This window comes from Zalophus californianus, chromosome 16 (genome assembly GCF_009762305.2).
Source record: "Zalophus californianus isolate mZalCal1 chromosome 16, mZalCal1.pri.v2, whole genome shotgun sequence".
Lineage (NCBI taxonomy): Eukaryota > Metazoa > Chordata > Mammalia > Carnivora > Otariidae > Zalophus > Zalophus californianus.
The window spans coordinates 29387810-29412882 of NC_045610.1; the positions used below are offsets into that span (position 1 = coordinate 29387810).

General features: G+C 43.2%; 2 protein-coding genes across 3 annotated transcripts in view; one reads left to right on the forward strand and one right to left on the reverse strand.

The window, feature by feature from the left end:
- Nucleotides 1-19868, forward strand: part of TRIM25 (tripartite motif containing 25) — a 55155-nt gene extending 35287 nt beyond the window's left edge. Inside the window, exons 10-12 of one of the 2 annotated variants that reach the window (XR_003525144.2) lie at nt 10983-11070; nt 13962-14011; nt 19726-19868. Coding sequence is in view for 1 of the 2 variants with exons in the window: in XM_027624772.2 (XP_027480573.1) it covers nt 10983-11019 (37 nt within the window). In the remaining variant the exon portion in view is untranslated. Of the gene's footprint in view, nt 1-10982; nt 11222-13961; nt 14012-19725 lie in introns of those variants that run through there. The other variant, XM_027624772.2, reaches the window with a different exon arrangement.
- DGKE (diacylglycerol kinase epsilon) lies at nt 708-24345 on the reverse strand. Its single transcript, XM_027624777.2, has 14 exons — nt 24210-24345; nt 23271-23747; nt 15715-15874; nt 13618-13737; nt 11687-11830; nt 11250-11407; nt 10858-10909; nt 9618-9731; nt 8090-8161; nt 5624-5751; nt 5281-5392; nt 4712-4905; nt 4473-4531; nt 708-839 (listed from the first exon to the last, which is right to left on the reverse strand). Exons 2-13 carry the CDS (start codon nt 23723-23725, stop codon nt 4510-4512), a joined length of 1731 nt encoding a protein of 576 aa, XP_027480578.1. The 5' UTR covers nt 23726-23747; nt 24210-24345; the 3' UTR covers nt 708-839; nt 4473-4509.
- Nucleotides 24346-25073: the final 728 nt, after the last annotated feature.

The following is a 25073-nucleotide window of genomic DNA, read 5'->3' on the forward strand; positions in this document are numbered from 1 at the left end:
CTTAGACCATTTCTACACTAAAATTAGAAACGGGAGGAACGGAGGTTAAGCCAGTGCTTTACTATTCAACAAAATGCCTTTAAAACTTGAGAAATAGCCCAATAGTCATATTCCAAGCAGCAACCGAGACCACCACAGTATTTTTCACCAGAAAACATGAGGTTTCTGAATATGTACAAATCAGCAGAAAATGAAACAGGTGATAAAAGTCATTAGAATAGTGGCTTCCAAACCCTTAAAAAAATAGTGGAATCCTTTTTTTTTTTTTTCAAAAAGAGGAAGAATTTTATCTACCGAAATCTTATCTGAAGCAGCATCCAGCAGGGGGCTGCACCCAGTGAAGTGAGAAAGCAGGAGCCCCTGGGGGTCCACTCCACTGGCCCCCAGCACTGCTTGTTCTCTGAGACTCCATACATCATATCCAAAACCTGTTTCCACGGAAGGATCTGAGGCTACCAATTTTTATGTAATTGAGTCTAGACGGATACATGAATTTGGAGAGGATAGAATTCCTCTAGAAGAATGATTTGGGGGGAAGAACACAGTGGCCTGAAGGAAAAACAACTTTAAGAACATCCAATTCAATTTTTCTACAAGGTATCCATCCAGCAGAAGCCCTGGGTGAACACGAGGTATGGACCAGTCGCTTGAAAAATGTCAGGTGTGTATCATGAGCACCCGAGGTGCCTGTGAATAACACTGGAGATGGCTCTGTCCCATCTCCGGAGACACTGATTCCTCAAGTCAGGGGCTGGGCTTCGGCATCAGAGGCTGTCAGCGCCGAGGGATTTGTGATGCTGCAGGCAACGTGATCACGCTTTGAGAAACAGGAGACAGGCCTTAAAGGGAAATTTGAGAAAGGCAGGGGCATATTTTAAAAGCAAAACCAAAACCACTGCTTCCGTCTTGTCGCTGAGAACATACCTTCATTCAGCCTGGGACAGAGTAAGAACACTCTTTTTTTTTACATTCCTAGGTATTTTTTAAAATAAACCTACTTACATTCCATTGTCCCAAATTAGGTAGAATTAAAAAAACCTCCGAATATGAAGTGCTGGTTCTTGCTTCAATATTATCATTTCAAGGAAAAACCACACAAAACTATCCCCTATTCTATTGACCTTTTTGGCCAAACAAGTAAAGATTATGTATTCGGATCCACATGAATCTGTAAATTAATAAACCTTTAAAGTATTCTAGTTAGTGCAAATTTAAAATTCCATAATACACAGTAAATACAATTTTGCTTTATATTATAAATGCAAACTATTTTTCTTTTGACATGCTAGTAGTAGGTCAAATGACTTTACAATTTTTTTTTTAAGATTTTATTTATTTATTTAATTGCGAGAGAGAGAGAGAGAGAGAGAGAGAGGCAGCGTGAGAGGGAACACAAGCAGGGGGAGTGGGAGAGGGAGAAGCAGGCTTCCCGCAGAGCAGGGAGCCCGATGCGAGGCTCGATCCCAGGACCCCGGGACCATGACCCGAGCCGAAGGCAGATGCTTAACGACCGAGCCACCCAGGTGCCCCGACTCTACAATTTCTGAGTCACAGAATATTTTACAACTTTAAGTAGGCAAACATATTTCAAAAAGCAAATACTACATGTTTTGACACACCCTACAATAATAAAAATAAATAATTCTGACTATAAAATTTTTATAAACATTAGCTACGTTAAGGGTTCACAGCTAATTGTTGCAGAAAACCTAAAACTCATTTAAGATCACGTAATCTATCAGACAACCTGTATCTTAAAACACAAGTCAGTTTGATTTCTACTGAACATAACAGAGCACTGAAATTATCACCATCTACTTATGGGATCCATACGAGCTGCCAGGTACTCCGTGTTTAAGCTGCTAAGCTGAAGGAATTGGGAATGCACCAGGACAGCAAAGGATGAGAGAAATCTAAAGACAGACATGGAGATATGCTTTACTTCATGTATTCCTTCCTGAGAATGTAGAATTTGTTATTGTGTTTAAGTCAAGATGATTTAAAATGGAACAGGAAAATATTATGGCAAATTATTTTTTGCGAAGTACAGAATCCCTGGTGACGTTGACGTCTGCTACTCTAATGTGTAACCTGCAAACAGGAGCCTTGTAAACTGACCTTATTTAAAACAAGACCTATGCCTACCCATTTATTTGAAATGCTGGGTACATGTGCCTAAAAAGTAAATGGACTTTGCTAAAATGGTGTTTTATGATATGGTATTCAGAAATAACTTTCCCAAATGAAAATGAAGTCTGAATGACTAAAGCAAGAGAAAAATCTTCATGAAGAGTCAGTAGGTGAAAAAAACCTCACTGGATTATGAAAATTGAAAAAACAATTTGTTTAAATACACAAGAGTGTTATATATAGATCTGTTCTAAATCCAATGTAACATTATGGTTAGAGTATGGTTTTAACCAAAAAGATAGTTATTTTGATTATTTTAATTCTGATATCCCAAACTATCTACTTTGATTCTACAACTAGCACTATGGAATTATATTACAGATAAATTACGGCCTAAAGTAAAGTGAATTTAACAGTATATTTATAAAATGTGACATCTGTAACAATGTTGATCATGAGTTAAGGAATAAAATTCATTATTCTCAAAACATGATCAGTCCATAAAAGAAAAATCTATAAAACTCTCCCCTCAACCTTGACGAAGCTGTATGAAAAAGGTGAAAACAGATTTGCTCACAAAATCTTTCAATACTAGAATTTAGCATTTCCTGTTGAGATCAGGAAGAGGTTAATTTAAGCAGAAAAAAAGTATTTTATATATATAATGCACTGACTACTGTATCACTACTAAGTTTTTCCTTCAAGGTATGGCCTCAGTCTGAGGCCACTTAAATTTCATTAAATTTAAGTTTATGGCAATTCATGGATGACAGATCCGTAACAGATCCTTAAAGGAAGCTAATGGTGTTTTGGGGGATACATTCTAGTCTTTCAGAGATTAACGTCATGAAAGACCACCAAGCCCACAGAATGGGCCATTTGTTAGGAAAACAGCAGGCTGGAGGCCCAATGGGTCGGCCTCACTGGCCTGAGGGTGCAGGCTGGTTCACACCAGAAGAGCGCCCTCTAGGGGGGAACCATGAGACTAGCCCTTCAGTAAGTTCTTGGCAAATGAGGGGTCAGATAAAAGAATGAAATGAAACTTTCAGTTACGCAAAAGTTGTTTGCCAGTGCTTTCATTCCCCTCTTTTTAAAAAAAAAATTGAGTAATATTTCTGAAGAATGAGAATATCTGGATAACATATATGTCAGGAGAATTAAATTATGGGTGTTAATTAGTCAACAGGCTATACTTCTGATTGTGACTAGCTGAATTTATGTGATAAATTTTTTTTAAAGATTTTATTTATTTATTTGACAGAGAGACATAGTGAGAGGGGGAAACACAAGCGGGGGAGCGGGAGAGGGAGAAGCAGGCCTCCTGCTGAGCAGGGAGCCCGATGCAGGGCTCGATCCCAGGACCCTGGAATCATGACCTGAGCTGAAAGCAAACGCTTAACGACTGAGCCACCCAGGCGCCCCTGATATTTTTGTGATAAATTTATGTGATAAATTTAACTTATTAAATAAAGCCATATATTGTAAACACTAAACACAAGTATACCACAATGAAGAAAATAAATAAATAAAAAAATATCTCTCTCATTTTAAAATAAATATGATATAAACATTTTAGCACAGGATTCTGTCTGCTTCCCCAAGAGGATTTCTGTTAAGTACTCTGGATATAAAGGACTACTATACTTCAAAATACTACCAGACCACTGAACTTTTAGAAGTTACCAATCATTATTGAACTTTTTTTGAGCAATTACTATGACTAATAAATTTTCTGTAGTACTTTTTTGAATTGTGTATACTGTCTTTTACTCAGGAGAAACTGGTCAACTGTCCAGTTCAGAAACCCTAACTTTCAATCCAAAGTGCTCTGAATGTTATTCTTTACCAGTTCACCTATGTGGTGGTCTTCTGGCTACACGGGGTTATAAACGAGATGCTGAATTCCAGCTCAATGTGGTCATTAACAGGGTTAAGCAAGCAACATCTGGGGGTCTGAAAATGCTCTCAAGATAAAAATTATAACAGAAAATTTAAGTATTGTCTTTCTTTAACACTTCTCCTTGTAGGTTTCCTAGAAATAGATCCTTACGGATCCACTCAGGGCTGGGCTGCAGGAAGTCTTCGGAGATAAGCTGCAGGAGGAGGGCCTGCATTACCCGTGCTGGTTTGACACGAATCATCTCCTTTCAAAAAAGCAGGTTCATTTTTAAAATGTTATGGTGTGTCACCACGTTAAGAATTAAGATGGCAATGATTTTTCCACCTACATCTTGCTGGACGTGTAATGTGTCCATCAGCTGTGTATTCGAGAATAAGGAATGAGGGCGCGTGGCTCAGAGTGAGTCCCACTCTCAAACAAAAAGCCCCGAGAAATACCTCACCTTTGAGTAATTAACGTTCCGTGACTTTTTAGTTAGTTCAATACGACTGGGGTGTTTTGCTGAAAAAGGAACAGGCATCTGTAAACAACTGGAAAGTTGGCCGTTTCTGGAATGCTATTTACATAAACGTATACCCATTACACTACTGGTGAAATTAAGACTAAACAGTTGGTAGGGAATTTCTAACTTTCGGACGACCATGTATGTCCGCGTGTGTGAGGGTTCTCCTCTAAACTTGCATTTCCTCATCCGTCAACTCGGTTTCCTTCCTGTCCTCTTGATCGGAAGTACTGGAGATGTCCTCATCCGTCTGTTCTCCAGAGAAATACAACATCAGGGCGTGCGTCTTGTGAGTTATGGTCACGGTGCAGGGCCCCTGGGCCCACGGCTCCCCATCTACCTGCATTGGCATCATGGAGCACTTCAAAATCAACTGGTATTAGGGAACAAAGAACGAGAAGAAAGTCACTCCCCTAAAGTTCAGAAAGGTCTTCCTTAGTACTATCATCCACAGTCCCTTAACCCCTCTTAGGGACAAGTCTAAGCATTTCGTTCTCGGAGAACTAATCTGAATATACCTTTACTCATCAGTTGTTTAAGGGATTCTTTTCCATGGAAAGCTTTGTTTCTCCCACACCTCCGGTTTCCTCCCCAACACACCCAAGCCTTGGCGGAGGCTGAGCAACAGTACGGTTGTAAAGCACCGTGCGAGGCAAGCTGTAGTGGGCAGATCTGGATCAGTGGCTTAGAAACGGACTCGGACAAGTAGTCTCCGCACGTATGAAGCACAGAGCGACACCCCACCTACCCGCACTGTGTGTGCCTGTCCTATTCGAAAGGGGTTTGCCAGTTTCACTTGGATCTGAGCACAGTGGAAAGACCCGTACACGCCAACGACCTCCAGCAAACCGTCATCATGCCTATGGGTGGACAGAAGAAACACGGACTACGTGAGGCAATGGAGGAAAATCAGCCCCGTGAGGACAACTATGTTCTCACGGAGATGGACAACCAACTGGTTAAATACTCCTATTAATGAGGTAGGCAAACCAGAAAACCCTTTAGAGAAAATACGAAGAGCCTACAGAGAACACGGGACGAGCTGCTTTAAAGGAAACACGGCACCCCAAAGTGGCCACCCGTGCACGCACCTGGCGAGAGGGTACGTCTCGTCTCCCATCCCTTCCCACAGTCTGCAGCCGCCGCCCCAGTAGCCGATGTTCAGAACTATGATGCCTTCCAGGTTGGGAAGTTCGACTCGCTCGCCGTCCAGCTCTAGCTTTAAAGAAATCCGAGCAGTTCATTACCATGGGGCACAGCCGCTCAGGATTCATGTCCATTTCCATCCACGCAGGTCAGAGGCGCGCGGGTAAGAGACTACGGCCTACTCACCCCCCCCCCCCAAGGACTCTGCCTTCATCTTCGGTACTTATTAGAATACATTAATTACAGCATTCTTTTTTAACAAGGTAAAATGGCACCATTTTTGTTAGGTCTCAGTATCTTTTTCCAGCCTTATCTAACTTGCTGTCCCGGTAGCGTCCGACACTCTTCCAGAACTACTGCCTTCCTTGGTTTCTGGGAGCCGGACTCTCCTTCCCTGGGAACTCGTCCTCAGTCACTACCGAGAGCCCCGACCCCTGCCTCACGCTAGCTGGGTCCTAGGCTCCTTGCTCTCGTCAGGCTGCAGACTCTGGAGGAAAAGCTCAGCCACTGCCATGTCGTTAACTGCCATAACTGCCGCCTCAGAGCTGACAGCTCCAGCCTGCCGGTCCGGGAGAGGACCCGGGCCAGATCTGCGTGACCCACTGCCCGTCGAACACCTCCAACTGACCGCAGCCCGAGACTCCTATGCGCGGCACTGAGCTAATGTGGAGTGGAGCATCTCCTCTGTGGCCCTTACCACCGACTTCTCAGGGAAGGTAAAGGTGAAGTAGGCAGAGATGACCCCCAGGTGCCTAAGCCAGAAAGCTGGGGGTCATCTCTGCCTTCTTTGCCTTTACCCTCCCCTTCTAAGTCCCTACCATGCCCACCACCCCCAGTCCAGCACACCCTCAGCTCTCCCCTAACGTGCTCCTACGGGCTCTGTCTGCCCTCATCTCTCTCAGAGCAGTGCGACGGGGGCGCTTACAAAATGCAAACGTGCCATCCCCCGATGACAGCCCTTCAGGGCTTGACTCATGCTTGGGATGAAATCCAAGTTCTTTAAAGGGCCAGTACGGCTCCTCTGAGATTTGGCCTCAGCTCTTTCGCCACTTTCCCTCCCGCAAGCCGTCCTCCAGCTTGACCTCACGCAAATATACCACGTTCTCTCTTACTTCTGGATGTCTGCACGTGCTCTTAGCTGAGAACAGCTTCCTTCTTTGGGGATCGGGCAGCAAAGCAAGATTTACTGAGCGACAGTAAAGTTTATTGAATGATAGAGTAAAAAGCTCTCAAAGAGGGGACCCAAGAGGGTTGCCCAGCCTTGAACAATTTTCACCTCCTTTCGCACTTCTTCCAGAGAGACTTGTTTCAGTCACTTTCCCTAGACGGTTGCTCTTACTTATTCTCATCAGACCGAAGGCCTTCCTTATCATGTCACCCCTCATACTGCCATGTGGCTTAGATGTCTTCCTTCTCTCTACACCGTACACTCAGGGAGAGCCGGGGATGTATCGAGTACCTAAGACAGTGCCTGGCCTTTGGTAGGTGGCTTCACAAATAGTATTTGTATAAGTAAAATAACAGACACACACAAAAATAAAGCGTTACCATGTCTGCTTCACTCTACCAATGCTATTAGAGCCCAGGACAAAGGAAATATGATAAAGCTGAAGGGAAGTGTTTTTATGGCAAACATTGCCGTTCGTCCCGTGCCTCAGCTGCAGAGTCTGTGAGCTCAGTGTTAGCCTGATGGCCACGGCCCTCCCTGGCCTATGTGTATCAGGCTCCTCACATCCCCTGCCCCTTGTTTTCTCTTTTCCCAAGCCGTCTGCCGGAACCTTCCCCTCTGACTTACTTTACTAGTTCTAGGTTTCTCTGTATTAATGTCTTTGTCGGTGTGGTCACCCATTACAGATTCTTTCTGGAAGTGAGCAAGGAATATATACAAGACTTTGCCATATCGGATACTGTAGCAATAAGCACTCGTTAATATCCTACTTTTACTGCTCATACATCTTTACTCTGCTTTAGTATATAAGAAAGATAGACACCTCAGCCATAATATAAATTACACTCTGCGTTTAAACTTCCTCTAGAGTCCCTGATGAGTCAGGCACTGTGTGAGACTGCTTAGCATGGGCCATCAAATACAAATGGAAGCTGTTCAGCATCAGTTAAACAGACGAGGTGGATAAACCTGGGTTTGAATCCTGGTTATATGTGTATTTGGGGACTGTGTGGATTTGGGCAAATTACTTAATTCCACAGTTTCCTCCTCTGCATAATGGGAATATAATAGTACCTGCTTTACAGGGCTATGGTGACAATTTAGGGGAATAATGTGTATAAAGCACTTAATAAAGTGCCTGGCACACAATAAATACTTCATGTATGTTAGCATAATATGTTAACAGAAAATTCAGCATTTTTGTTAAAAAAGTTTATAATCACCTAAAACTTTAAAAGCTTACCTCAACTTTTTTATTCAAATCTTTACATTCTTGCACTAGACAGTCTTTGGTTCCATAGAATAAGTAAACAGCCTATGAGAAATGGATAGAAAAGGGGATATTAAAGCAACCTAACAAGCTCTGTAAGCAAGACAAGGACACTATGGCAGTTTCCTGACACGACCGTCAAGCCGTGTTTCCTTAGAGTGGACCCAATTCTCATGCGAAGAATGGGCACCACTACCTTTGAGCTGAGTTAGCCCATTTTTCACAGGGAATGTGAGATAGGTGTGGTTCGTGACTAAATGGTGTTTTCTCCCCGTTTATCCAAAAAGCTGCATTTTATAAAGAAATACTATATTAAAATTACAAAATTCTACCTTTTCCTAATATTTCAGATTACTTAAAGGAATACAGATCAATCTAGTGAACATTTTATAATCACTTTTGAATATAGAAAGGTTGATGAAAGCACTGAGATGTGAATTACTAATCATACAAACAGCAACACTTACTGCCTTAGTAACTATATGAGTAAGAGGAGACTGTTAATTTGAAATATCTGTGAAACAAAACCAGGAGGAAAACTGTTTTGCATTTAATTTTCACATCCTGTTGCTCAATCACCAAATGCCATTAAAAAAAAAATTTCAGGGGTGCCTGGGTGGTTCAGACGTTTAAGCGTCTGCCTTTGGCTCAGGTCATGATCTCCAGGTCCTGCGATCGAGCTGCACGTTCGGCTCCCAGCTCAGTGGGAAGCCGGCTTCTCCCTCTCCCTCTGACTCTCCTCCTGCTTGTGCTCTCTTTCTCTCAAATGGATAAATAAAATCTTTGAAAAAAATATAAAATCAAACTTCCACCAAAGGAAATCATTTGTACTAGAAATGAGAGTGATGATCATAGTTAAAAAGGCCGTGGTAAACAAACTGCTCCTTCTCTTACTTCATCTGCATTTTGGAGTTTTTTGAACCTAAAGGAATCTCTTTTTCCACTATGATTTCATAAAAACTTTCTCCTGCCTAAAATTTCTTTGCAGTTTTAGTTGCCATTTAAATAAGATAAGCAATCGGGTGCCTGGGTGGCTCAGTTGTTGAGCGTCTTCTGCCTTCGGCTCGGGTCATGATCCCAGGGTCCTGGGATTGAGCCCCGCATCAGGCTCCCTGCTTGGCGGGAGGCCTGCTTCTCCCTCTCCCACTCACCCTGCTTGTGTTCCTTCTCTCTCTGTGTCTCTGTCAAATAAATAAAATCTTTAAAAATAAATAAATAAATAAGTAAATGAGATAAGCGATCATGTATCTTTCCATCTAGTTGCTACCTAAACAAAATGTGCTTTTGTAAAACATTCTCTGAATTAAAAAGTGTGAGTTGTATTTTGATAAAATATATTTAAGGATCTAATTTGACAGTCTTACACAAAAACAGAGCAGGTAAATGCTTCCATAAGTAAGTTCTAGTTGAATCTACTTGAAAGGATGCTAGATAGAATTAAACTATTGATTTTTACTGTACCTTCGGTGATAAGCAGGCAATGTTATTTTATCCAACACACCTTATTAAGAATTCTGCTAGAAAACAGAGATGGCGCCTTCTCACGGTGAGCATGAAAATGGAGAGCCATGAGAGCATCAGGTCCAACGGAAAAATAGTTGTTCATTGTGAATTCCTGTGGGAGGGGGTACGAGGAAGTGACAGATTAAGAGGAAGTGAGAGATTATGCTTAGTCTCAGCCTGTGACATATGTCAAGTATGTAAATCTTAGTCTTTATGTTCTTTGTGAAAATTTTATACTTTCTGCATTTACTTTTCACTCAGAGCTGATACTATCCAGTGGTTTCCAGAACTAAAGCTTCAGTTCAAAGGCCAGTCACAATCCATATGAATTTCCCTTTGCTGTTCTGGTTAATATGCTATGCCTCAGATCTTACCATCCAGCCCGGCTCTGCTTTGCATCCAGGCTCTCCACGCCTGTGTTCCCATTACATGTGCTTTTTACTGTCACGGCAACTTGCAGGGTCCCCACTTCATCTATTTCCCACCCCGCAAGGACCCGTCTCCATCTCCAGCTCTGTCTTGCTCCTGAGCACTAAGCCTGCATCTCCAACTCCTGTCCAGTGTGCCACAGCCTCGAGGTTGAGGGGCCCCAAATCTAACTCCTTTTCCTCTTACTCAAACCTGAAACTCTTTTTATCTTCAGTTAATATCATTTCCATACATCCAGCCGTTAACAACCAGAAATGTGGTATAATATCTTCTCTCCTCCCCTAATACCGATTAGCTGCCAGGTCTCGCTTAATTCCGCCTCTAGAACGTCTTCCGATTTCCTGCTGAGAGGCCCCTTGTTCTGCCCTCGTGCAAGTTTCCAGGCTATTTTCACTCCGTCCCCAGAGGATCTGCTAGAAAATACAGAGCTGCTATCTCCGCAGTAGTTGCTACCCAGCATCTGCATTCCCCAGGATCTACTTCCTCTGCCTGGAGAGTCTTTTGTTCCTTTTTCTATTGGTCTAAATTGTGTTTACCTTGTAAGGACAACCTCACAAGTCACTTCCCCTGAAACCTCTCCTGCCTGATCTGCCGGGGAGGCACTGAGTGCCCTTGCTGTTTTTGCCCCCACGGCCCTCTTTTGAGTCCGACGTGGGGGGCTGAGCATGTGGGTTTCTCTTCTGCTCCGTGAGTGGCCCCCGGCGGCAGGGAGCACCATGGCTCTGTACCCCAGCACCATGCCACCCCCATACAGGGGCCACTGCCTCATGGCTGCGGAACCCGTTGCCGCGGAGGCCCTAGACACATACCTTGGGCTTTCTTAAGTTGTAGTACCCTTTATTTGTTACTTGAACCTTCCACCTAAAAAACAGAAATTTAAAAAAAAAGGTAATTATTACCAAATTAACCACCTGTTAACTATAATTATTACCAGTCAACTCTGGATGCCTGGAAATGAGGTTCTTCTATGAAAACAGCATTTGAAGAAATGAGCACATCAAAGCAACGACACAAATTCTGAGGTAAGTCCTCAGCCTCACATGACTCCAGTCCTTCCATGACAACACAATAGGCAGCAACAAAAGAAATGCCCAGCACCTGTACGTTTCAATTACACGGGAGCTACATAAGTCTTCATTTTTAAACCAAACGATATTCCCGAAGCTCCAGAAGTCCACCTTTTGGGGGAAGTACCACTCACCTGTCCAGTTTAATCGCATCCGCTTCCATCACGTTTCTTAAGACCTGCGCGACCGGGACCTCCCCGGCATACCCCGTGCCCCAGCCCAGGGTGTTGGACAGATCGTTGCCTGTTCCCAGAGGCAAGACCGCGACCTGGGGAATGTACTTCTCTTGTCCCTAGAAAACGGGAGGTACAGGTTAGATTTTTCTCTTCAGACCACTCGTAGGCTCACAGTATTTGGTAAAACTCACAGACCAAAGCGAGAAAGACACAACGTAACGACTGTCTGTTGTTTTGCTGAAGGTCATAGGAAGTGCTTAGTCATGAAATTCAAAATTGGCAATGTCTTCTAACATTCCTCTGCATAATACAAAACAGGACCTGAAGAGTGCCTCGCGGCCTCGGAGCAGCTGAGCTCCTGCTGTGAAAGGCACACAGGTCTTACAGATTGATACCTTAATCTTCATTTCATCCACCGCATCCAGGACCCAGCCCACAGTGCCGTCCCCCCCACAGACAAGCACGCGGGCTGAGTGACAGGGAAGAAGAGTGCAAAGCTGCAGGGCTTTGATGGGGGGGGTTTTAGTTACATCAAAAACCTAGAAATGAAAGAAAAGGAAAAATTATTTTTATCCAACGCCATCCTCCATTTGTGAGGGTGCTGTCCCTCCCGATGAGCATGGATATGGTTGAAGGAGAGTCCTGGCTATGGTGTGTTTAACAGCATGCCAGACTCTTGAGGTTCCTTGCAGCACATCCCGACACTGACCCTACTTAACAATGAGTGAGCCTCATTCCGTTGACCAGGAAGTGGAGGCGCAGAGAAGTTGAATAACTTGCCCGTGATTCCCCAGTAATTACATGCTGACATACAAATTCGATCCTATGGCGTGTCCATGATACAACACTGCCTCCTTCCTGTTCACAAGAAACCAGAATGTGCTAAGTTTATCTTTAACCAGTACTTCATACTTTATACTGGATTCTTCACATCCATGACTAGTGCAAGTCAGAGCATGTTTCTGGAAAACAGTTTTGCAATATGCATAAAATAACATAAAGATGCAAGGATGCTTGATATCTATAATTTTGTAAATGATCTAAGAAAATATTTCAAAAACCAAAAATGCGTGTTTATAAAAGTATTCAGTGCGGCGTTATTTACAGTTGTATAATCTTAGAGACAAACTCAACCTCCAACAGCAGGAGACTGGATGAACATGATATATCCATTCAATTAATTATCTTCCTCATTACATGTCTAATTATGAAGACTATATCACACCATGGACAAATATTAAGTAATTAAAACAATACAAATTTTAGATCTAGATTATTGTTACCATAATGTTAATATGGAGATGCACAGACAATTCATGGAAAGAACATGGACAAACGAAAACAACAGATGTATTCATGTGGGGAAACTGCAGGTGATTTTTTTTCCTTTTTATCATTTTTATAGTTTCCTTAAGTTGTACAATGTTGAAGGGGAAAAATACGAATTGGAAGGAAAAAAAAAGTTACTGCATTTCTGATCGCTGCATGGGTTATTAATGTTTTTCAAAGTAGAAGCTACTACCATGTAAACTCAATGGTGTGATCCTTTAATTCTTATTTTTTAAATTGAGGTATAAGGCGCATGTAACAAAATGCTCATTTAAAGTGAACAATTAAATGATTTTTAGTACGTTTACTGAGTTGTGCAACCACCACCACCATCCAGGTTAGAACATTATCATTGCTCTGAGAAGACCCCTCAGGGTCTGGGTGCAGTCACTCCCCATCTATAGCCCTGGCCTCGGGTGGCCGCTCGTCTCCTGTCTCTGTGCACCTGCCTTTTCTGGACAAGCCCAGTAAGTGGAGCCACCCTCTCCAGGCCCTTGCACCTGGCCTCCTTCACTTAGCATGTTTCTGAAGCTCACCGTTGGTAACATGTATGCATCAGTACTTCGTCCCTGCTTCTCATGGAGTTACATTCCCTTGTGTGGGAACAAATTTATCAATTTGCCGGCTGATGGACAGCTGGGTTGTCTCCACTTTTCGGCTATTATGGATTTCACTGCTATGAATGTTTGCGGGACACATGCTTTCATTTCCCTTGGGTCGGTTGCTAGAAATGGGATTGGTAGGTGGTATGGTGAATTTATGTTTAATTTTTCAAGAAACTGCTGCACTGTTTTCTAAAGTGGCTATACCATTTTATATCCTCACCACGAAAGCACCTCTTTCTCCATGTATTTGAATGGCTTGATACTTTTAAAAATTCTTTCTATAATCAAGTGGCGACTGTTTTAAAGCATTAACCACCATTACAACGATGGAAAATGAAAAGCTAAACATGACAAGAAACACAGAAGATTAACTAAATTTTCTCTTTAGTTACCTGGACTGGGTTTAGGAGAATCCTAAATTCTCCCAGCAGCCCTTCTCCCATGTTCGTTCCACTACGAGAGTTGGCCAGGATTATTAACGGGGTCCATTGCCTTCCAAGCTTAGAGGCTAGCTAAAAAAATTAATGCGAGTGAAAAGGGTTTAATATCTCAAAGATGGCGAGCAATAAAATTTTCATTTCCTGGTAACAAAAGTGCTGTAAATTTGCTGGGAAAAGAACTATCTCAGTACAATGAATACAGTATATAAATCAAAGAATTCTAGGAATGGAAAGTGAACTCAGATGAATAATTTAACTCACACTTATTGTACTAATTCTCTTCTCCATTATTCTAGATAAGTCACCTGGTGATGCCTGGATACTCATGTAGGAAGGAACTAACAAGGTAGCCCATTCTACTACTAACTCAAATTGTTAGCAAGTTTTGACTTAAACAGAGTTAAAAATCTGTCTTTCAATAACTTTCATCATTCTAATTTTGCTTCCTAAAGCTACAAGAAATAATTTTATTTGTTCTTCCACTGAACTTGTGCTCAAACACCTGAAGCATTAGATCTTTTATCAGTCTTGTCTCCTAGGTGATCCATTTTAGGTTCTTTCAACTGTTCACAGAATGGACACAGATTTTCTCTGCTCTTACCTTGACTGTCCTTCTCTGGATGTATTCTATTTTAGTTTGCAAGCTTTTTTTTTAATTAAAAAAAATAAAAAACGGGGTACTCAGAATCAGATTCAAGAATCCAGATTTGCGCAAAGGCCAAAGTCAAATGAAATTCATGTTCCTCTAACCTTTCCATTTCTTTCTTCTCCCCTTCTCCTTGTGGATGTAAACATGAATGGAGATATTCCACAGTCTTATGTAGTGATTCTCATCCCTTAGGATCTCAGATTGAATTTAGATATATTAGGGGATTCTATGTTTAAAAAATATGTATCATAACATTAAAAATTCTTTTAAGATTTTTATTTATTTATTTTAGAGAGAGAGTGAGCATGCGTGAGCTGGGGCAGGGCAGAGGGAGAGGGACAAGCAGACTCCATGCTGAGTGAGGAGCCTGGACTCGATCTCAGGACTGTGAGATCACGACATAAGCCAAAACCAAGACTCAGACACTGAACTGATTGAGTCACTCAGATGCCCCAATGTTTTTAAATTTTAAAATGCCTTTTTCTTTGGCAGGAATACCGATAAAGATGACATTTAAGATATAAAATCGTAATTGGAAAAGACACATAATTTAATTTCGAAATAAAATAGTTTAATTGGGGCACCTGGGTGGTTCAGTCGGTTAAGCGTCTGCCTTCAGCTCAGGTCACGATCCCAGGATCCCTGTTCAGTGGGGAGTCTCCTTCCTCCTCTCCCTTTGCCTCTGCCCCTCCACTTGCTCGTGTGTTCTCTCTCTCTCAAATAAATAAATAAAATCTTTAAAAAAAAATAGTTCAATTATTTTGGCATATTCAAGTAGGAAATAAATGCAAATTTTTATAGTTATCCCTTAAGAACTACATACAGAGAGACACATATCTATCAGTTTCCATACACATACATACTGCAAAGTGTCACTGACAGCTTTAATGTTCAAATTATTTGTAAGGAGCACCGAATGTGCAAGGTAAACTTATCTCTAGGCACCCTACATAAAGTTCTAAGTAGAAAAATTCTGTTAGAACAATGCATGAGGAAAATCCATGTTTTCTTTTCATGGATAGTAATAATGAATTTCAAAGCTGGCTGTTTATGAGTCATCTGAGGATCTTAAAGGAATACAGATTCCTCGGACCTGCCCTAGGCCCACTAAATCAAAGCTGGTGAGGGAGATGCACTCAGGAATCTGCATTCTCAAAAAGCTCCCCAAGTGACTCAGATGCAGGCAGTGACTGAGAAACCAGTAAGAGAACATTTCCAATTTCCCTCTAGACATGAAAGGACTCTAGAGCCAAACTCTGAGGCACCTCCCTGAATACGGGGCAGGGCTCTCTGGCCCGCTATTACGATTCTTCCCTCCGCACTCTGTACCTGTCGCATGCTCGGGACTTCAGCGGCTTTATGAAAATCAATTACATAAGGAAAAATGAACTCTTGATTACCACCGCATAATCCGTTTTTTTGTCTTTACGCATCTGATTAATAGAAGTCAAATAACTTGGGGGGATGATGAGGTTTCTGAATTCTCCAAAATCACATTTTTCATTCTTCAAGCTATTTTTCATGCACTCATCATGTACTGTTTTCTGACACCAAATGCACCTGAGGGAAGGAAGAAACAAAGACAATTAATTTTAAACCATAATTTTAATGATGGGTAAACCGATTATTCTGTCAAAAAAATTAATAGTAATCTCATCACTATTAGACAAAAAAATCGAGCAAATAAAAGATTTACAACTCTCTACTTAGTGAAAATGGGCAATCAAGTTTGAACATACTTGGCAGTGTAATCTAATAGTGGTTTTTAAAGTGTGGTCTGGGGCCCCCCAAAATCCTTTCAGGACAACTCTGAGGTCAAAATCACTTTAATAATAAGGGGCGCCGGGGTGGCTCAGTCAGTTAAGTGTCCTTCTTTTTTTAAGATTTTATTTGTCAGAGAAAGCGAGAGTGCGTGCATAAGCAAGGGGGTGCGATAGAGGCAGAGGGAGAAGCAGATCCCCGACTCTCCGCCGAGCAGGGAACCCAATGGGGAGCTTAATCCCAGGATCCTGGGATCATGACCTGAGCCAAAGGCAGATGCTTAACTGACCGAGCCACCCAAGCGTCCCAAGGTGTCGGACGCTTGATCTTAGCTCGGGTTTTGACCTTGGGGGTCATGAGTTCAAGTCCCACATTGGGCTCCACGCTGGACGTGGAGCCTACTAAAAAAAGACAAAAACCCTTTAATAATAATACCAAGCAGTTATTCTATCTTCCTTCTCTCAAGAGTGTACAGACCCAATGCAGAAGCAGACAGGAGAATCTAGGTGGCCTCTAAATTAAAAAAGTGTCCCAAAAAAGTAAAACAGTGTCGCTCTTCTCACTAAATTTTCATTAAAATATTTTGTTATATTACTTAAAAAATGAGTATTTAAATAGTTTCTCAATTTTAATGTGTAACATGGTAAATGCCAGTAGACATAATCCACATAAACAAAAGTGGGTCTAGAACCGTGGTTCTGAATCTTAATTAAATGCCCCCTGGCCTGGGTCTTTGAAGTGTTTCCTCAGTCTAGTTTGTCCAGTTTGAAAACCTCTTAACTTATGACCATCTGTGAACACTCTAGTAAATATAGCACAATAGTCAATTTCTTGTTGGCAGTTAATACAAAACTAGCCTATACGTTTGCATTTGAAATACAGACAAAAGACATTTACATTCTGATTTGCCTCTCAGAATGCGTGTGTGTGGAACAAGCAGAGAATAGCGCTGGAAAGGTCCTAGGTTTCCATTTTTAATCTGCTAAGAATTTAATCCACTTACAGACAAGGCAGAGCTGACCATACAGACAAAAGCAGACCCACAGAAAATAATGGTTATAATTAAATGAATTAAAAAAAAAAAAAAGAGGATAAAAGTCTTTCGCCCAAGGTCAACCCTTCCGGACTTCTATTTTAAGGTTGTTTTTTTCCGATGGATGTTCAGATTTGCCAAGTGATTACTGATATTTACTCGAGTCCTATTTACTGCTGAAAGAAGTGTTATCTGCAGAATCTGTTAGAAAACTGTAAAACCACTTGCATATGTTTTGTTAGTACTCGCTTTCGAACTAAGCCTGAGAAACCACAACAGACTGCTTACGGCAGGCCAAGTCCACCAACCCCACCTACTGCGTGCGCTAGTCACTTTCAAATAGGGTACTGTTACTGAGAATAACGTGAAAGGGTCCTCCTGAATTATTGCTGTCCTCTGGGAAGAAAAGTGGGGCTGAGGGATGAGAAGAATGTTCCCCTTTTACTCTATATTTTTCCGTACTGCTGTACTGCTTGAGTTTCTAAAAACTAGGGTATATTCATGAACTCCCTTTATAAACTTTTAAAATTATATTTTAAATAATATCAGTGTATCAGAAAGACAGAAAATAAAAATCATCCAGAGACAGTTCCTCGTAACTTTTTGATGTACTTCTCAGTTTTACTGTGCATATATGCTTGTTTTTCAGGAGGGATATGATGTATGTATATACATCCGGACAGTACTTTTCTTTCCAAGTTCTCATGAATGTTTTTCTATGCCATTAAATATTTTATTTTTTTAAAGTTGTTATTTATCTATTTTGACAGAGAGAGAGAGAGAGACAGCGAGAGAGGGAACACAAGCAGGGGGAGTGGGAGAGGGAGAAGCAGGCTTCCCACGGAGCAGGGAGCCCGATGTGGGGCTCGATCCCAGGACCCCGGGATCATGACCCGAGCAGAAGGCAGGCGCTTAATGACTGAGCCACCCAGGCACCCCATCTTTTACTAGCTTTTAATAATTTCATGCACTTTTTATTGATGTAGGATATCAGCCTCTTTTCTGTCACATTTACTACAAACTTGTTTCATGTACATCAGTTTATTTTTTGATAGATCTCTATTTCCCTTTGTGATTTATTTAAATGCTTTTATGCTCTGAAGTCCTTCACCATTTCCAAACTAGACACTCGCTTATCTCTCCGCCCACCCCCCCAATTCAGTTTTCATATCTCTGTCTTTAATTCAGTGCTTCTTCTGGGGCTACAGGTTCCACTGAGAATCTCATGAAAGTATCCGGATTTCTTGGAATCTTAGCCATCTGTGAACTAAGAGCCCCTGCTTTAATCCATCTGGGGTTTATTTTGGTATATAGTGTGATATGAAGATCTTGCTTCCCCCCCGCCCCCAAGGAGTACCTGTCCTAGCACAATTCATAAAATAATCTTTTCTATCCCTACTGATTTGGGACACCTTTATCATTTACTACCTTCTCATCAATTTCACAAAAGATTCTTTTACCTAAAATGATGGCTATCATCAGCCTTTGCTCTGTAAAGGGAGAGCCAAGATGCATGCTAGCTACCCAACATTATACTTCTCCTTACAAATACCATATTCGAAATCGGGACTGGTCTCTTTATGTATTTTGTAATTAGTGTTTAAATTGATCTAGATTTCAAACCTGATGGGAAAATAAGACATTGCTAACAATGTCTTGATATTTTAGTTTCAGCAATCATATCATTGACTAATTGCTTCTTTTTACTTTGAAAATTTTAACATACACAGAAGTCAAAAGTATAGCAAAATGACTGTAAGCCAACCCTTCACTTTGATTCTTAATATTTTTTCCCACAGTTGCTTTATCTCTTTCGATGTGAACTCCTATATTCCTGAATCATTTGAAAGTATTACAGACATTATGAGATTTTACCTTTCAATACTTCAACGTGTATTTCCAAAATATACAGTCTTTTTAAAACGTTTTGCATTAGGATTTTTTTCCTACAGTAAACATAGATAAGCCCACCACCTACATTTCAGCATTAATATCTTACTGTAATTGCTTTGTTACATTTCTATCCATCCATTAATCCACCTAATTTTTGGTGCATTTCAAGTAAACTGTAGATCAGGATACCTCCTAAATGCCTCACCAAGCATCATATTACTACCTAGAGCCCATCATTTTTCTTTTGACGTAAAATTTACATGTGATGAAATGTACAAATTAGTACATTGGCTGAGTTTTGACAAATGAACATTTTCATGTAACTAAAACCTTTACCAAGACATAGAACATCACCCTATGTGCCATTCTTGTGCAGGAGTATGACTGCTTTATTTTTTTAAAAAGAAGCTTTACAGGGGCGCCTGGGTGGCTCAGTCGGTTAAGCGTCCGCCTTCGGCTCAGGTCATGATCCCAGGGTCCTGGGATGGAGCCCCGTGTCAGCTCCCTGCTCAGCGGGGAGCCTGCTTCTCCCTCTCCGCCCTGCTTGTGTGCTCTCTCTTGCTATCTCTGTCACTCTCTCTGTCTCTCTCAAATAAATAAATAAATCTTAAAAAAAAATTAAAAAAGAAAAAAAGAAGCTTTACAAGGGGAAAAAAGAAACTACTGGCAACACTGCTTATTATTTTCTGTAAAGCTACCTGTTGATGATGGCTCTCTTCTTTAGTTTGCTGGAAGAGGCGGCAGAACTACACGTCACGTTGAGATGTTCGTGTATGATATTCCCATGACAACAGGGGTTGGCCAACTACGAGTATGTCTGCCACCTGATTTTGTGAATAAAGTTTTACTGAAGCACAGCTATCCCCTTTCATTTATGTACTGTCTAGGGCTGGTTTTGTACTATGATGGACAGTGCGTTAAGTAAGGGTCCACAAAGCCTAAAACACTAAGTTTTGGCTCTTTATAGAAAGTTTGCCCACCTCTGCTCTAGAAGATGATCTGGTATCTTTCACTGTTTCAGATAATGAATGAAATGAATAAATACATACCAAGAGAACACAGAAACATAAAGTTTAAGATCAAAGCCAAGGGATGCCTGGGTGGCTCCGTCATTAAGGGTCTGCCTTTGGCTCAGGTCGTGATCCCAGGGTCCTGGGATCGAGCCCCACATCGGGCTCCCTGCTCAGCGGGAAGCCTGCTTCTCCCTCTCCCACTCCCCCCTGCTTGTGTTCCCTCTCTCACTGTCTCTCTGTCAAATAAATAAATAAAATCTTAAAAAAAAAAAAAGGTCAAAGTGGAGACTAAAGTGGCCAATGTAATTACCTCCTCAAAGTCAGAAGCTTTGTTTCATTAATCAGTGTATGTGTGTGTGTGTGGTGGGGAGGGACAGGATGTAATGAAGAAAAGGTCTTATCAATAAAAAGGCACCTTAAGGTTTCTTAACGAGACGGAATACTATGAGGAAGAAAGGTTTATTTAAAAACTGTAACAAATACTTATAACAAAATTCCCTATTTTAGTCAGAAGAGAGGTGGGAAGAAGAAAAGACCAGGAAAGGGGCCTAAGATACTAGGTGCAGGAACACAGTCTAGTGACTGGGGGTAGATGTGGGGACACACACACAAGAGAAAAAATTTACAGGGAAAGTAGAATCTGGCACAATGCCTGGCACAAAACAGATGCTTGCTATGTGAAAATTAAATAATGACTGAATGAGTATAAATTAAAGGGCCTGTGTCAGTTATTCTGCAGAGCTTAAGTGGGCTGCAGGCTTTAAAATCAGTTATTTCCTGAGTCTTTATAGTTCCCTTAAGTCTCGTACTTAGATTGTGATACAGACACGGAAGGAGCCCTTGCCAGGGCTAGATAAAATCCAGAGAGGGACAGTCGGCTTGTGTTTAAAGGTTCTAAACAGATATTTATTTTGTTTATTTTTCAGAAATATCTAATTCCTACAGAAGGTCACAGCAGACAGTAATCCTGCATAACATTATTGGCTAAAATAAATCAGAATACTACAAAACATTCAGGACACTTCTATCCTGGGATAGTAAACACTTCCTAAATTATACAGAGATAATTTCTACCATGGTTGAGGGGTTCTAGCATGCTGGGAAAAGACTGCTCAGTAACTGGTAAGAACAAGGTCGTGAGGAAAAAATCATCATGTTCACTGTGCACAAAGGGAAGGATACCTCGTTAAGGACAGAGGCTGATGTTGTAAAAGGTACATAAATACAGCAGTGGTTCTACAACTTTAGAATTACCTGCAGAGCCTGCTAGAGCAAAGATTGCTGGTCTCCAGGCCAAATTTCTGATTCGGTGGGTCTGGGGTGAAAGTAGGGTTGCCAGGAAAATAGAAGATGCTTGGTTAAATTTCAATTTCAGATAAACAGTTTTTTTGGTATAAGTCTACCCCAAATATTGCAAATGTTTTATTTTGTTTGCTAAATCTGGCAACACCAGAATGTGCATTTCTAACAAGTTTCCAAATGATGCTAATGCTGCTGGTCCGGGGAACCTACTTTGAGAACCACTGAAATATAGGCTGTTATGTCATCATCGAGAAGGAAAGATTGGTACCTGGGGGTGAGTAGAAGATCAGGTAAGGGTTCCTGGAGGAAAGGGCATGAGATGAGTCTCTAAGATGCCTAGAAACTAGCTAGGGGAGGAAAGCCTTGAGAAAGAGAAGGGCAGAACAAAAAAGCCTGATATTTTAAGGAAGGCACAGCCAGCTCAGCATTGCTGGTGCATCAAGTTTAATGCAGGCGGTAGTAGGTAAACCTGGAAGGGTAAGCGGGGTCCGGAGAGCACGTAAGACCCTGGGTATCATGGTGAGCACTGGAAGTTTACACTGAAAGACCATCAGGGTAAGTGATGGGAGCAACTGAAGGGGTTTACTAGGATTATTCGTTAAGGAGTATGTGAAGCACAGTTAAGGTATTTATGGAAGCCATTTTTATCTAATTCTGCAGACACAAAGAAGGGAAGGGAATAAGATGCAAGTCATGTCATCTTTCCAACTAATCCTAGGTTTTGAAAACTAAAGCTTACCTATAGAGAGAATTATGAAATTTACTTAAAGATGCTGGTAACCTAGCTCTCACTGATGCCAAAAGAACAATATCTAAATTTGAAAGATACCAAATAAAAATTAATGGTTATAAAACTCAGTAGTTGTTTAAAATATGTTTTTGAAAACTTTTCTTAAGTCTAAAGCTGATGTGTAAAATTGTTAAAAATAAGATTTAAAAATAGGTGTTGACCTAAGAGTGCTCATGCTAAGTCAAAAAAAAAAGGGGATTTTGAAGTAAAATAAAAAATAAAGACAAAAATTAAAAAGTAACTTGACATCCAGTGTCAGCTTTCGAATTTAGTTCCTAAACACTCTTAGGGCCCTTTCCACTTGTCAGAAATTAAACTCATGACAATGAAGATGTCCAGACCTAAGGCTGAGCCAAGGCTAGGAGTGCCTAACCCTAATCTGGGGGTTAGACATCCCAGACACAGGTCTATTTTACCACCAAGTAAAATTCTTTCAACTGTAAAATGAGAGCAGATGATCTGCGGAAGCAGCCTTCCTTCTTACCAACCTCTAAGAACAACAAAGGGTGTCTTCCCTATTTTCAGACAGTATTTAAGAACATTAATGTGTTGTCCCGTGTGTGTATTCAGAAGCCGCTAAAATATTCTTGGCTTAACCAAAGACTCTTGTCTGAGATGCTACATGTCCTGGAAGGCCATTTGGCAAAAGTGGAGTGCCTCTAAGTGCTATCTTTCACGACAGCAGCGATATCTAGATTTGAAAAAGATGCTTCTGATGCTGCCATGGAATGACACTCATTTTCATTCATTTCCCCATTCATAATACCCCAAGGAGAAGGATCAGTTTGGTGAGTCTAGGGAAAAGCTAATTTGTCCATACTTGGATTCTCCTTACTTAAAATGGAGATAATCAATAGGAACAAAAGCTAAAATACAACACACCGTGGCTATGAAGTCTGCAGCACTCAGAGACCTCCGGATCCAAGTTAAGTGCCAAGTTTCATTACCCAAAAGGGCAGGCTGGCTGAGGAGTGGGGACTGGATGTATCATCTGGGCAAATGACTACTGCAAAGCTGCCCTGCCTGTCCAATTCCAGGGACGTTTATGAGCTTGTTTCCTCGAAGTGGACAGTTTAGGCCATTTGCAGAGATCAAGGTAGGCCTCTCCGCCCACTGCATGAAATCCTGACTCCGACGCCGCATTCTGGGGCACAAAGTCCTTACCTGTAATCGCAGAGCTTGGGCTGGCTGCCGCACTGCTGCTTGCAGACCACACAGTAGCTGCACAGGGGCACGTTGCCCCGGATCCAGTGGTGGGGCATGGCATCCAGGGCCCTGCTGTCACTCTTGAGCATGATCTCCTTGCACGGGAAGCGCTTGTCGGCCTTCTTGAGGCAGCCCTCGTCCACGCGCAGCCCGCAGCAGTCGCAGAAGGCGCCCAGCAGAATGTGCTGCGCACACACGCAGCAGTAGGTGGGCTGGCTGAACAGGTCCGTGTCGCGCCAACCGTGCTTGCTCTTGCGGAAGATGTCCCTGCGGTGCAGTTGCCGGCGCGACCGCTGGAGGCTGCACCAGAAGGTGATGAACACGGGCAGCAGCACCGAGCACAGCGTCCAGAGGACCAGGTGCCCGTCGGCAAACAGGCCCTCGTAGGGCGCCGGCCGCTTCTCCCCTTCCATCTTGTCCAAGGCCGATTTCTCACTGAGAGACAAACAGGCGGGGTCCACCCGGGGCTCGCGGTCCCCGCCCGCCCCCCGCCTTTCAGGGGACCCCGAGGGCGCCGTCCGCCCAGGGGGCCCCGCTGTCTCCAAGGAGGCACAAGCGCCGCGTCTTCCCGGCGGTCCGACCCCGGAGCCTCCCGCCCAGCCGCGCCGAGGGGGCGGCGCCCAGCGCGCTCACGCTCCTCCCCGCGTCGGGCACCAGAGAAATGGACAGGCTGCCCTCGGCGGGGAGGCGGCCGCGGTGCTGGGCGCCCGGACCTCTGGGCACTGTGGCGCACGTGGGCCGCGCGGCGCCGGCAGCGCCCGCGACCGTTAGCTCGGGGCCCGCACTCCGCTCCCGGGCGCAGCCGCTCGGGTCGAGCGCGGCCTCTCGCAGGCCTCCACCCGCTCACCCCTCTCCCGAGGCCTCGCGACCGGCCCCCGCCCGCCCCTCGGGCCCTACCTCGCGTGGGCGGGGGCGCGGCCCCGGGACCCAGGGCTTGGGGCTGCCCTCGCGCCGCCGCCCGCACGAGCCCGCCTCCGGAGCCGGTCCAGGCGCCGACGCCGGCGAAGGGCCCCGCGAGCCGTACGCACGCCGAGCCGGGCGGCGCGGCCGCGGGCGGGGGCGGGGGCGGGGCCTGCGGCGCGAGCCCCGGGGCGGGGCGGAGGTGTGAGGAGGGACGCGGAGGCCGACGGGCCTGGGGGGGCGGGCCTTGGGTAAGGGTGGGGCCAGAGGAAGGGGCTGGGCCGCGGGCGTGGCTTAGGGAGTACGGTGGGCGGAGGAACAGTAAGGTGGGGGCGGTAGAGAGGATGCGAGGTTGAGCCGCACCGGTGTGTAGCCGTAGGAAGTTCTAGTATGAAAGATTTACAGTAAGCTTATCTATGACCTTCACCTTCCCCCACCTCCCTCAGTGGCCGAGGTGGGAGCTGGCACGTTTTGAATGATGGAAGGGAGAAAACTGGCAGTTTTGAGTGTTACATACTAAAAGAATGGGACAATCCAGGTCAAAAATTGATAGATGTCACCTGAGTGCTTGCCAGTTTATTAAACACACGCTGGCTTACTGTGGTCCACGCACTGTGCCAGGAGTCCCAGCACTCGCAGAGTGCCGGGCTTGTTGTAACAAGCCCGATAAGAAGCATTTATTTAGACCTATTAATAATGGCTTACTGCATCCCAGCTTCCATCTCTGCACTTGCTAGAAACCAGGCTGAGTTTATCATACCCATTTTCCAGACGAGGAAAACCAAGGGATAGACCGGTAGAGAAACATGCTTGATGCCCCAAAGCCAATGTTGGGACTGAGATCCTTTTAAGTTGGTCATC

Coding starts and splice junctions, on each gene's coding strand:
- DGKE (XM_027624777.2), bottom strand. CDS start 23,725: ATGGAAGGGGAGAAGCGGCCGGCGCCCTACGAGGGCCTGTTTGCCGAC. Junction 13,738..15,714: donor AAAAAACGGATTATGCGGTG/GTAATCAAGAGT, acceptor TAATTTTTTTAG/CTAGCCTCTAAGCTTGGAAG. Junction 9,732..10,857: donor ACAACTTAAGAAAGCCCAAG/GTATGTGTCTAG, acceptor CCCCTCCCACAG/GAATTCACAATGAACAACTA.